The 13,039-nt window shown below is 42.1% G+C and overlaps 2 protein-coding genes across 3 annotated transcripts; one reads left to right on the top strand and one right to left on the bottom strand.

The window, feature by feature from the left end:
- Positions 1 to 3,018: 3,018 nt before the first annotated feature.
- On the top strand, positions 3,019 to 10,810 carry LOC110858230 (apolipophorins). Of its 2 annotated transcripts, none has more exons than XM_035858437.1 (17): positions 3,019 to 3,461; positions 4,738 to 4,917; positions 5,126 to 5,235; positions 5,335 to 5,514; positions 5,578 to 5,625; positions 5,938 to 6,073; positions 6,153 to 6,382; positions 6,745 to 6,907; positions 7,033 to 7,319; positions 7,854 to 8,002; positions 8,566 to 8,775; positions 8,908 to 9,029; positions 9,400 to 9,530; positions 9,724 to 9,835; positions 9,939 to 10,097; positions 10,228 to 10,406; positions 10,570 to 10,810. In XM_035858437.1, the coding sequence occupies exons 1-17, from the start codon at positions 3,380 to 3,382 to the stop codon at positions 10,699 to 10,701; spliced, it is 2,610 nt and encodes an 869-aa protein (XP_035714330.1). In that variant the 5' UTR covers positions 3,019 to 3,379; the 3' UTR covers positions 10,702 to 10,810. The 2 variants fall into 2 exon arrangements, with proteins under 2 accessions (XP_035714330.1, XP_035714331.1); XM_035858438.1 differs by lacking the exon at positions 3,019 to 3,461 and adding an exon at positions 3,723 to 4,669.
- Positions 10,777 to 12,974, bottom strand: LOC110858111 (tRNA:m(4)X modification enzyme TRM13 homolog). Its single transcript, XM_022106779.2, has 7 exons — positions 12,695 to 12,974; positions 12,364 to 12,617; positions 12,104 to 12,292; positions 11,769 to 12,014; positions 11,555 to 11,688; positions 11,376 to 11,491; positions 10,777 to 11,288 (listed from the first exon to the last, which is right to left on the bottom strand). The coding sequence occupies exons 1-7, from the start codon at positions 12,937 to 12,939 to the stop codon at positions 11,063 to 11,065; spliced, it is 1,410 nt and encodes a 469-aa protein (XP_021962471.1). The 5' UTR covers positions 12,940 to 12,974; the 3' UTR covers positions 10,777 to 11,062.
- Positions 12,975 to 13,039: the final 65 nt, after the last annotated feature.

The raw sequence follows: 13,039 nt of genomic DNA on the forward strand, positions 1-13,039 counted from the left end.
TGCACGGTCCGGGACGACACAGAGAAAAGAAAGACAGGAAGAAAGTGAGAAAAGGGAAAAAAGAAACACGAGTTAAACAAGGGTGGACATTATTTGGCCATAATTTGCTCAATTAGCCGCCGCCACCATTGTAGCATGACACACAATGAATAAGACGAAGGCAAAGTAAAAGTCTGACTGACTCTTGTTTGTTTCCCTCTTGTTGACCAGGTTGGAGTTAAGGAGTGGGTTTTGGACTCTGCATTCCCTCCACGAACTATCGATTATCACTCTGATAGACTTCAAAAACTGTAAGAAAAGTGTTCCCGAGGAATCGAAGATCGTCTTTGAATTATTTAAACAACTCAGGAAGGCTCACATAATGGTTTGCTCCATTCACTACGTTTTCCCGTCCTCCAATATGGATGATGCTTTCAACTTTTACTCGCCAACTTTGAAATTGACTTGCCACCTCACTCTTATTTAACCCAGTGGTGGTGGTGGTGGTGGTCTCGCTTCGTTCGTCCGTCCACCTCCTCCTCCCTCCATGCTGGCTTTTCTTGCCTCTCTCGCTTCGTGGTGGGACCTCCACACGCAATTTCGCCAACTTTCTCCACTTTCTCGACTTTTTCCTCTGCCCAGGCAGCACTACATGCTCGCGTCTCTCGGCTACCCCACTGGAAATTGGATGGCTCAAGTCTCCAAAAGTGATCTGAGCGGACTGACTGAACAAAGAATAAATCGCTTTACAATCCTACAACCTTAACTTCTTCCCTTCTGCCAAATGTTCCTTGGTGGCTTTACCAACTTTTAAAAATTTTATTGTAACTTTCTCCTCTCTTAAATGGCTTCTTGAGCCTAGACGACTGGCCCCATCCCCATCATTGCTTCTCTCTCTCTCACTCTCACTCGCTGCCCTGTATCATCATCCCCAACTACGTATACCACCACCACCACCATGCATTTCAATGAGTGGAGAGTGAAAGTTGAAAGCAATGATGATCATCATCATCGCAAGCAACACTGAATTTACACCATTTTTTCCTCTCTTTCTCTCTCTCTCTCTCCAACCATCCATCTATAGCTCCTTGACCCGGAAGACTACTTTATTCTCAAAGGCCACATTCTCCCTCCCGGCCACTCCAAACTTGTCGAGTTCTCTGGAGAGGCCAACATTTCCGGGGTCGACCCAAACCCTCAAGCCAAATTTAGTCTCGACTTGAACCGACCCTATTTCAAAACCTATCTCATCCATGGAAAAGGTGACACACAAAAATCAAAACAATGCAAGTCTACCCTTTTTCCTCTCCTAACACACAGAAAAAAACTGTTTTTGAAACAGACTTCTCCGACGGAGTGTACGCCGAAGGTGGCGTGATTGACGCGAGAAACGTCATCTTTGACATTTCGCAAAGCGTTGAAAATTTTCGCTTTTCGGATATCAACTACTTTTTGCGATTGAACCATTCCCGTCTCATCACGTCCAGGCTGAAATGGCGACCCGAACTGTATTCCGAACTTGAGGCTAGTACACCACAACTGCATGCATTTCTTAGTATATATGTACACATGGCTCGTGTTAAATGTGACCCCTACTCTAAATACATACATATATCATCACTTCTTCCGACAGACGTCCGTCCAAACGCTGTCCAAGAAGTTGAAGACGTTCGCCGCTGCGAAAGGTGAGCAGTGGAAGGCCTCCGTGAAGACAGATGCCTGGGAAGTAGCCTCCGCGTGGTGGGATGATGCGAAAGGAAACCTTGAACCATTTTGGAGCGAACTCACGTAAGACATACTTCATATGCTTCTCTCTCCTCCGTGGAAAAAGAGAAAAGGGAGAAAGTGAGAGAAAATCAAGACCAAGAGAGCAGGCAACCAACAGTAGGAAGATTAGCCATCTTTCATGATGATTCCTCGTGTTATCTATATCCTTGCCTCCTCGCCATCCCCACCATTTTAGCTTACTTAGTGCAAAAATGTGTGTAAAAGTGGAGAGGTTGAAGAAGATTGCGGGCGAAGCGAGGAGAGAGAGGAGAAATCCGGGCGAGTAAAAACAAACTTTTCATTTTCTGGCTCTCTTGTGGCTTTCAGAGAACAATGTGATTTCCGGAATGACTCTGCAGGTAAGATTTTTATTTGTGGCTTTGTAACGATATTTTGACTCGAACGGGAGGAAAGGATGGGAAAAGCGTGAGAGAAAATGGGATGAAAACGAGTGAGAGGTCAAGTCGAGAGGTTATGGTGGAGAGAACTTGCATTGTCGCTTTACACATTTCATTTCATTGAATTAAAATTAATTCTTCAATATGCAGCCCTATGAATTTATTGAATTTATTACTCATTTATTCATATATATTGCAGCCCTTCAATTTTTCTTGGAGGAGATGTACACCCTCAATGAGTTCTACGTGCAAGACGTTCTCGGCTACACTCAATTATTTCTGGAGGAAATCTCCATGAGGTAAAAAGAGAGCAAAAAGTCGACTCTTACTCCTCATGTCTTATATAATCGTCTCCATCACGCGTTACGTACGGATTTCCATGTATCATTTATAACCCGTCATCTTGACTAGTAGCACGTCAATAATAATTCTGCACAAGCTGGTTTACACGATAGCATCCGATGCGGTATCCAGGCGATCGAGATTTCCCCCCAATAAATCAAACTCGTCCTAATTGCAGAGCGTCCGAGATTTGGGAAAAGCTGGGAACATATCGAGAAGAGTTGACGAGCGATTCCTACCAAGCTCTCGAGGCGGCTGTCGTGTACATTGTAGAATCCGTGAGTTGCTTTCTCCCTCCCGAAGCAGTTGCCGCCGCGTATTTGAGATGAGCTAGTTGGTTGGGTGTGGAGTGATTGTGATTGTGCATGAATCTGTTCCAGATTAAAGAAGTCTGCCACCAATTAGCAGCAGCTTGGGAGAATTACACCGCGAATCCGTGGGCCAGTCTTGCCTCGCTCGTATCATTCACCGAGATAAAAGAGAAGCTTTACGTCCTTTGTTATTACGTGAGTTTAGTTTAGTCGTCGGCAAACTCAAGAAGAGCTAGTTTTCAGCTCTTGGTAAATTTCCTTTGCAAAATTATTATTATTTCCGTTTACTCAAACAAACACACACCTTTCTTGGCTGTGTAAAACTGTAGTAATTATCCGTTTCCTAGTTAGGCTCCTTTGCAACATTTGTGCTACTTGGGTTTGTCTGCGGAATAATGTCGATGTGAAAATCATGACCATGAAATGAACCTATGTTTGGGTATGGATTTTTTTTTATGTAATGTACTTTTTCCTTGATTTTTTGTCGTGAAGAGCATCGGGTTCGTTGTGAAGGTTGGAGAGGCAATCTACCAAAGCCTGTCAACCCTCGTGTCCTCGCTTCTGGGAGAAATCAGTAAAATTATGCAACGATACCAACCTCAAATTTTGACACATCTCCACCAAATTGAAACCTTTGTCTACGACTTCATTGTGAAGATGACAGGTATGAATTTATCTCAACTACTGACTCAGCTATATGCCTACTACCACCATCTATTATGCATACGTATACATGTATTCTTACATAAATATCTACTCGCGATGCTATTTGCATGTATTACATCAACCAACATCTTACACCGTAATCATATTCGTAGCTGCACAACAATGGACTGTTACATAAAATTATAATGGGGTTTTCATGACACTTTGTCGCAGGATTATGTTTGAGTCGCTTGCATTACGTCGGCTTGTGAAATCAGTACTTCTTCCTCAGATTATCTGGAACCTTATCACTCTTTAAGGAAACTTCGCATAAAAAACGCCCCATAAGATATGATACGGACTGCGTAACCTTTGCAAATGCCTAAAATTTATCACGAAAATGGGTGAAAACCTACTGGGACACAATATTTAAGGAATTGTATAATTTGTGACCTCGTATTCATATGAGTACATGTAATGTGGTGAACATTCTGAGCCATCCAGCAAGCTCTCGTTCGTTCATCCCTTACTTACTCGAATGGCAGAAAATAATGCCCAATCTGACCCAGCCTTCATGAAGTCAGACGGACGAGAGGAGGAGAAACAGCCACTTTGGAACAACAATAGCAATAATCATAATCATAATCATAGTCTGTACATTCGGGGGAAGAAGAAAGGAGACGCGTGGCTGGTACGAAACCCAAGCACAACATCAACACCCAAGATTGGACTCTTTTTCGGGACAGTTAAACTCTCTTCCCCGAAATAATCATGGACTGACTTTACGCAGACACATTACCTGCTTTTTTTACTGCCCTGCTGTGTCTTGTGCTGATCTTTGACACGTATCTACGACGGAACAACAACAATGAGGAGGAGGACGATGAATATTAGTGTCTTTTTATCGTATTCACCTTAGCCATCCGAATCAAAGGGTGACACTCAATAGCGGAGTCTTGTTGTTCCTTGCAGCCCATCTGGCCCAGGATTTTATTTTATGCGAGTCTCATGTGCACGTGTTTAAGTATCCTATCCATTTGCTTGAATGACCGATTAGCAGGAGCGTAAAAGTGAATAAGAAATGAGGAAACTGATTCCTCCGTAATTGGGGAGACGAGAAGACGGGGGGATAATGTGATGAGAAAGTGGGAGAAGAGAAAGTAGATATTAGACGGTGGTGGTGGTTTGCTCCTTATTTGCTGGCTATCTATCCAGATATAGTCGATGGTAAATATGTGGTAAGCGTATGTAGTCGTAGAAGTTGTGTGACTTGGTAGCTTTGTTGTTGTGCGCAGAAATCCTGTACGAGAGGAAGGAGGAGGTAATGAAATCCCAATACTACCAAAAGTTGGCTCGTGATGTGGACGATCTGTATCGGGATATCTCTAAAAATGATGCGGTTGCCAATATCAAGAAATTTTACGGGATGTTAAAAAGTTTCCTTGCTCGCAAATTGAGTGAGATGGATGACTTGGGTGAGTGAAAATTCTGTAAAGTAATCATTAGAGACATCCGGCGTGGTGGTGCTCCGCTCTCTTTACTCATTATGGGCAGCAGAGAGGGAGGAAGGAATAAGCAGGTCGCTCCCCATTATGCATACCTACATCTCTATGATGATGGCCATTCCTGCTTACCCTGAGCACGGCCTGATTTTTTTGATCCATATTTATTTATTTTCACCAGTTCCTGTTTGGAGGGTGGGGCCGGCCTGGGTTGCTTCCTTGTGGGAGGAGGTGAAAGGGCTGGAGGTTGCCCAACTGGTGCGAATTCGGGTGGATGAGATGATGGCCAAGGTGAGACAAATGACAGTCTCAACCTTTATTTTACTATTTTTGGTGCGTGGGATGGTGCCTAGGAAGGAGTAAGTAATGGAAGATGCAATTATTATTCAGATAAGTTGGCTGGTAGAGTACACCAACCTGGACGAGACGATTCAAGAGATCCTTGTCCTTCTCTACACTCAAGGCTCCAACTTGTACTCACAAACCGTTCTCCAAGCATCTGCTCGCCACCAAAGTGCCAAAACTAAATTCATTTTTGACTCTGATAAGGGGATCATCAGTCTGGAACAGGTTCGGAATTTCCTTTCTTTCCTCTGACTTGACATACTTTTATTAACATACTGTTATCAACAGAAGTTGCCGATGCCAATGGCTGCGTTTAATGAGACTCCGGATTTCCAGGTAGAACATGGTTTCGTCCATAGTCTTGTGAATTTAGTCAGTTGTATGTAAATACTAACTCTCGCAGAGACTTTTGCTTTCTAACTATAAAATCAATGCATTTAGCAGGATAGAAATTATTATAATTTTATGCATATTTATATATTTCTCGTACCTGAAATTCTGATCGAAATTCAAATGCGTGTTGATCTAGCGTTTTTATGTACAGTTCTGGAGGCTATTTATTGATTTATTAATTTCTATTTACTAATCGACAGACATTGATGATTTGCATATTTCGTAGCTATTTACATGCCTTCACCACTCTTTCAGAGGTTGCCCGAGTATGAGAGCTTCACCAAGTGGCAAGAAGTCCTGAGGTCGTCAAAGTCATCCCTGGCAAGGATTGTGCAGGAGCAGTGGTGGAGATCGATGGGTGGCCCCTATGCGTGGCTGCCCCCGTTCGATGGTCAGTCTAATTGTAAAGTACTCGTGGAGTTGGCTGACACACTTTATGATCATGCAGTCGAATTTATTGCATCTCACAGGGCACGCAATGATCGTTTTTCCCGAGTACATTTCGACATTCGATGGCCTCTCGTTCAAACTGGGCCTCCCTTCAGCGATAATGGGAAGCTGCAGCTATGTCTTGGTTGCGGATTTGGTGGATGCAAACTTTTCCGTGGCGTTGGAAGTGCAGCGATCCCAAAATAAGACGATTCACAACATCTTCGTCACAGCAGGGCATAACACGATTGTGATCGACTTAGAACAGAAGGTAACATGTAAATATTTTTGTGCATGTAAATGTTTATGGAAATTCTACCGTTTCTGCAAATTGTACATTGCGTTGAGTGAAAGTCAAAATGTATTTTTTTTGTTAAAATCTATTAGGAAAGATAGTTAATTAGGAATTCTAGGTAATGTAATTTTATGGTGCAATTTAGTGCTCAAAGCATTTAAACTTTAGTTTCCGGAATTGAGGAAACGTTGGTTATGGTTTCTTTATCTCTCTTTATCGACAAGAAACCTGCGATCGTGTTGCTTTCTCTCCTCAATTACATTAGAGAATCAATTTTCACACTCAGGTCTTATATTACCCTTGTGTGAAATTATATTCGGACTTGAAAAATGTTTCAGGGACTGAGGGACCCCAAACGCGGAAACCAACTGCTGAACCTCCCCCTGCAAACTCCGAACCTCCGCGCTTTCCTCCAAGACATGGAACTTGTTGTCCAAAGTCCGAAAGGGGTCACGGTATCATGTCACATTCTCCACCACATTTGCCAGTTCCATGTCTCAGGTATATCCACCAGCCTCTCATCCTCGTGCCATTGTGCTTTAATAATTAAGTTGCTAAACCCTGCACGCACACAAATGCATCTTAATTCTACCACCGCTGTTGTTAGTATATTTATAAATGTGCAGGATGGTACTCTCGAAAAGTTGGAGGTCTGTTGGGGACCATGGACGAGGAACATAGCACGGACCGAACTGCGAGCTCAGGTCGTCGCGACCTCGACTTGGTGGATGTGGTCAACTCGTGGCAGTTTGGTGATGACACAACGGTTGCTTCGACTTGCAATGCAAGACTCAGCCCAAGTTTGGTGGTTGTTCGTGAGGAAGGTGGTGATGGTGCTTTCTCCAAAGCTGTATCTATCTGCCAAAAGATGTACCGTCGCCCCACGTCCAGTCTGCAACCCTGCTTCGCCACGGTAAGAGAGGAGAAGATGTATAGATTCTGCCCATCGGTTGTTGATCACCGTTCAATAAATCAGCGGCCGAAGAGCAGTTGAGAAGTGGTACTACTGCTGCTGCTGCTGCTAGTACAGGGACGAGTGCCCCTCTCTCTCATATAGCTATGCATGCAAGACTTTCACTTTTTAAGACCCGTCCGAGACAATGACATTATGGCATTATGACTCCCCCGAGATGTACAGGTTATCGTTAACACGTCACTGAAAATACCCAATTTTTCGAGAAAGCCATCCCAAGGAGAGAACATGTAATGGGGTTCGACATCCAGTTTATAACTTGTAATTTGGGAAATATGTCACGAACTCTGGCTTACCAGAAGAATGCTGCTTGTGAGAAAAGTGAGTAAGACGCAAAAATTAGAATGTTGGCCATCCTTGAGAAGAAACGGGACAGAGCAGCAGCAGTAGGGCCACGGCAGGAAGGGCTTATCCATACATTTATTGCATAAAAGAAGGATAGTTAGGTTGACAAGTGAACGGAATACTTATCAGGTCAACACGGATCCCTTCTACGAGATGTGTTTGATGGGAGTCGGGAAGGAAGGGACGGATCTCTGCACCTCCGTCATGGCATACCTAACGGCCTGCAAGGACACGACCGGTGGTGGCGTCCTCCTCAAAACTCCGTCCATGTGCGTCAAGTAAGTGAAACTTTGATTCTTCTAACTCTTTTAAGTATTTTAAGACCTGATCGTACGTAGAATAGATTTTGCATGGTTCGCCAGTGGTGAGACGCTTTCTTTGTGTGTGGGCAAAATGCTACAAGCTTATCTATCTCTCTCTCCCTCTCTTCGCTCTTAAAATTTGGGAATGCACCGAAAAACTTTCACCAACACCAAAATTCTGTGAAAATGCACGATATCATTATCATTTGGTACGAACTAGTTAAAGTTACCCGACCAGATTATGGATAGCTTGCAAAATTATCCAATGTTGGATGGCTGGTTGGTGGCGTTTGAGGAAAAGGAAGTCATAACTCTTGTGAGACTTTCTTCCGAGTCTTTTCCTGAGGTTGAGGTTAATGATGATAAGGCTCGCTCGACACCAGACACAAACACAACGCCTACTTACTACTGCTTACTACTATTTACTACTGCCACCACTACCAGCACCATCATACTCGTATTTTTGCTGTAATGCTTCATCTGTAATAGTTAAAGTAGCGGATTTTATAATCTACATATTATGCCATATTTTTTGGCAGGTGTGAAATGAATGGAGAAGAGATGATGGATCGGGACATGAAGGTGATCAGTTCTCCACCACCCGGAAGTCCACCCTTTCTCTCCACCGACGTCGTCTTCATTGTCGAAGCCAAAGAATGCAATCGGGCTTTTCGGATGAGACGAAAAATCGACACGCTCGCCAAACACATTGAAGAGCAGCTTCAAGAGAACCACTTCAAGCAAAATAGGTATCCTCACACATTAGTTCACAATAACCTGCGAATAATAATAAAATTTACGCATACGTAAACTATTATGTGGCATAAATCCTGCACTGCACATTAAAATTAATAAAGCGTGTTTTACGCGTGTATGTACAGATATGCAGTGGTGCTTTTCGGGGGAGATGGCGTTTTGGAGAAGCCGAGGATCGTCGTTCAAGCCAAAGAAGTGTTCACGACTGCCTCGAACGTAGGAAAACACCTCGCAAGTTTACCAACAGGTTTGTTTGTTGTTTATTGTATTGTCTGCCCTCGTGGAGAAAGCAGAGTCCTTTCACTTTGGTCGTATCGTCTGCTGCTGCATAGTTTGTGTAGCGAGTTGGATGGAATCATGAGAAATTGAGAAGATAAGTGAGTGGTCGGGTTTGAATGAGGCTGAGGCACATTCATGGAAAAGGGAAGCAATGTTTTCTCCACTTGATTGTTGTGGAGGAGCGGAGACTGAGTGAGTGGAGTGAAAGCAAGCATTGATCTTAAACAGAGAGGAGATTAGAATGAGCTCTTCTTCTCCGCCTGCCTGCCAAGCCTCCCATTATTCCCTTGTTTTGGAAATAAATGTTGACAAGCTGGCTGTAATTGTGTTTCGTACAGGAACGAATGGAAGCAGGGATATCTTGGCTGGAATCGACTTTGCTTTGCAGCATCTAAATTTCCGGCCAGGGGCGAGCAAGACATTGATCCTATTTCCATGCAGCTCTTGTCAACCGCAGGACATGACGACGGTGAGTGAGTCCTTCTTGTAGTTACTCGCAGTCGCCTCCTCCTTTTACTATGCTGGTTTCTCCCATACTTTCTCCGATGTTATATCACCAACTCGATAAGAGAAAGTGGAAAAAGAAGGACACAGTTTTTGAAATACTTACATGACAAGTTTTTATTGATTAGACTGCATGATGATGTGCGAATAATTTGCAGGTGGACTATGCCGATTTATACTATTCAATGGTGGAGAAGAGCGCCACACTGCACGTCTTCCTGGACGAGCCCTTTCCCACGGATAACAAAAACCTGGCTAAAAAGATTTTTGGTACTTAAACCCTGCATTCTCACCAGCGTACTTATCTCCTCTTATCGTTCAATAGTGAACGTTTAACCCTGTTGTTGTCCTTGTCACGACTTTTCTCCTCAAGGTATTGACACTGGTTCCGTGTTCACCAAGGCTGACGCTCCTTCTCTGCAAAGTAATAACAACACCCGTGGTCTTAAAGCCAACATCAATTCTAGACGTCAAGTGAAAGTTCCTAAAAGTCTGCTCGGCTACTGTGCTCCACTCGCACTCCAGACGAATGGTGAGTATGAAATGATCCTTCCTGGCTTATTTTATTTAAAAGATACAGCTTATACTTATGAATATGTATGTACACACACATTGTGTGCCATGCATTATATATCATGATTTCATGAAAATGATTATATCAGGATCCATATTCACGACCAAAAAGTTACAAAACCGACAAGACAACATGTTTTCCACCGTGTTTGGAGATCGTGTGGCGAGAACGGCGTCTCCCTCGGCGTGCCAGACCTGCTACTGCTCCTCCGCTGGAGTAGAATGCTTTGATTGTGAATATCCCAGATACGAGTCCAGGCTGGAAGAGGCAAGTCGTTGTTGGAGGGAAGAAGAAGCTCCTTCCTGATAACTTTCCCATTTCCGGAATTTCTCTCATGTTCAATTGAGATTATGGTTTCAATGGAGACTTCATAGTTCTACTCGAGTAGAGATATTGAAATGGTTGACTGACGAGTGCTTGTATTTTACAGGACGAGGAGGACGAACTGAGTGAGAGTGATTTAATTGGACCTAACTCATCATCATCGTCCTCTGGTGACAATAACCTCGGTCTGGACGATGTAAATTCAGATTCGGAGGAAAGCGAAGAGAATGACGACTAAATCATCAGAAATTTATATAGAAAATAGCTTACACAAATATCAGTCAACATTATTTATTTTGGTTACCAGTTTTTGTATAAAAATAATAAAATCTGTACTTTATTCACAATGTTTAAATGATTATGCTATTCAATTTCAATGTTTGTATAAAATTGGTCAATTTTTAAAAAGACTAACTTTAGTTTGCCAAAATACTGATAACTTGACAGTTTTTAATAAGTTACTAATGTAGCTACATACGTATGTGTAAGTTATCATTCAACACTAACTGTTGATTCAATTACAAAATATTAATCTGCTCGGAAACTTTAATAATATCATACAAGGCGAGTACAACTTAGAATAAATGATGCGTCGAATTTCAACGCGTCTCATTAGTCTCGTTTTTGGAAGAGGGGGACATCACAAGAGCACGATTTTCAATGGTGTTGGCCATGTCCGTAAATTGTACCACCTGACCTAATGAGCCACTGACAGAATGGTTCCCAAAATCGGCTCGTCCCTTGTCCAAGATGTCTTTAGCAAATTCCCCAATTGTGTTTTTGAAAAATACTAGTGGAATTTTATTTTCCATGCTCTTCAAGTATCTGAAACATATTTATATCTGTTAATTTCGAAACTTGGCATATTATATTTTGTTCCTGAGACCAACATAAGGAACTAAATAATATTACTTTAACGTTGATTCTGTGATTGGTTTGACGCTTTCTATCCGACCGTCAGGATCTCCACATGTAGCCCACGAAGACATTTGCATAATAATATTCATATCGCCATTGGTGAAGTTTTTCTATAATTAAAAGTAATATTTTATTGGATTTTGATACTTTTTTGACAAAGAAGTTACAGTTACCTCATGCAACCAGGATGCTCCAGCATAAGAGTTAGCTTTGCACCTATGATGACAGCATGTAGCGAAACAAAATCCAGAGACGATATGACACAAAGAATTGCTAGTCTCGGACAACAATGAGAACAAGGCCATATCTAGATTTAAGGGAAAGCAAACATAACTATATTAAGCCATCCATTTGTACATATATACATTTTATTCAGCTTCAGCATACCTGTAGCAACGCCACACAAATGTTTGGTTACACCAACAATCCTTAAAATGGTAGGATCGTTCATTCCAGGCAACTCTCCCACAAGGACGTCGCTAATATCCGACCTGATTCTTACAACATTCAAACCTAGATCTGCCAATTTGTTGTCCTGCTTATACCGGGGACTAGCTTTGTCAATCACGAAGAACTTGCAATTATTAAAGTGCTTTTCCTTCACCAAATTAGCCAAATGGAACGTAACAGTGCCTACAATAACAGTAGGAAAATTATTATTATTATTGAATTGGTGCAGTAATTTGTTTAGTATTTCACTTTGAATTGAAACTGGAACTTACCCCGTCCACCACCATACTCGACAAATGCGGTATTATCTCTGACAAGTCCAAAAACTTCCAGTAAATTTAGTATAGATGCAATTTGAGTCAAATGTTTAGCAGCCCTCTCTCCAATGTCGGAGCGACACAATTCGCCAGCCACTGATTCCGACAATCCATACTCTACTCTAGGAGTTAGTTTGTTATCAGCTATGAAAGAAAACTCATCAATTATTAGGTCGAATTAGATATATAAATCAATTTTTATAAGCAAAACTCACAATGCACGGATACGATTTTTTCGAGCAATATAGAAAAATCTTCGCTATTCATTGCTTCGATATTTTTGTATCGTTCTTCCTTGTCTTTTTCAGACGGTAGCCGACAGCTCTGTTGAGAATCCTTTTCGCTAAATTTCTTATATCCAAGATCTGTCACCAAGTTGACACCTTTCTGAATGTACGGTGGTAGGATGGCTGGGGGTTTTTTGTTACATTTCTTCAAGTGCTTCTCCAACATATGCTTATAACAAGTACTAAAGACAAAGAAAAAAGTTATACATTTATAAGCGAATAAAAATACTACTTCAAATCAGCGTGACCAATTACTCACTGTGTCGAATCTATCGGACATGGAATCCTTTCCATTACAAATCCATCTGGGCTCACAACGGTACAAAAGGCAGGAAGATGTTCCCCACAATAGGGTTTCTCGTTGCATAGCCTATCAAGTCGGCAAAACCTTTGCTTCGATTCAATCCAAAAATTGCATTTATTCCACTCTCGAGCCAAAATTGCAATTTGCTCGGGGCTCAGTCCTCCCACCTTGGTCTTCCTAGGTCGTTTACTCTTCTCCATTTCCTTGTAATTAATAATTCACGTTTTCTGAAAAATAATTTAAAAAATTCCAAACTTGAAGCACGTGGAAAAACGCGTCGAGCAGCAGCTGGAGTAATGC

Source organism: Folsomia candida, unplaced genomic scaffold (assembly GCF_002217175.1).
Source record: "Folsomia candida strain VU population unplaced genomic scaffold, ASM221717v1 Fcan01_Sc020, whole genome shotgun sequence".
In the NCBI taxonomy this organism is placed as follows: Eukaryota; Metazoa; Arthropoda; class Collembola; order Entomobryomorpha; family Isotomidae; genus Folsomia; species Folsomia candida.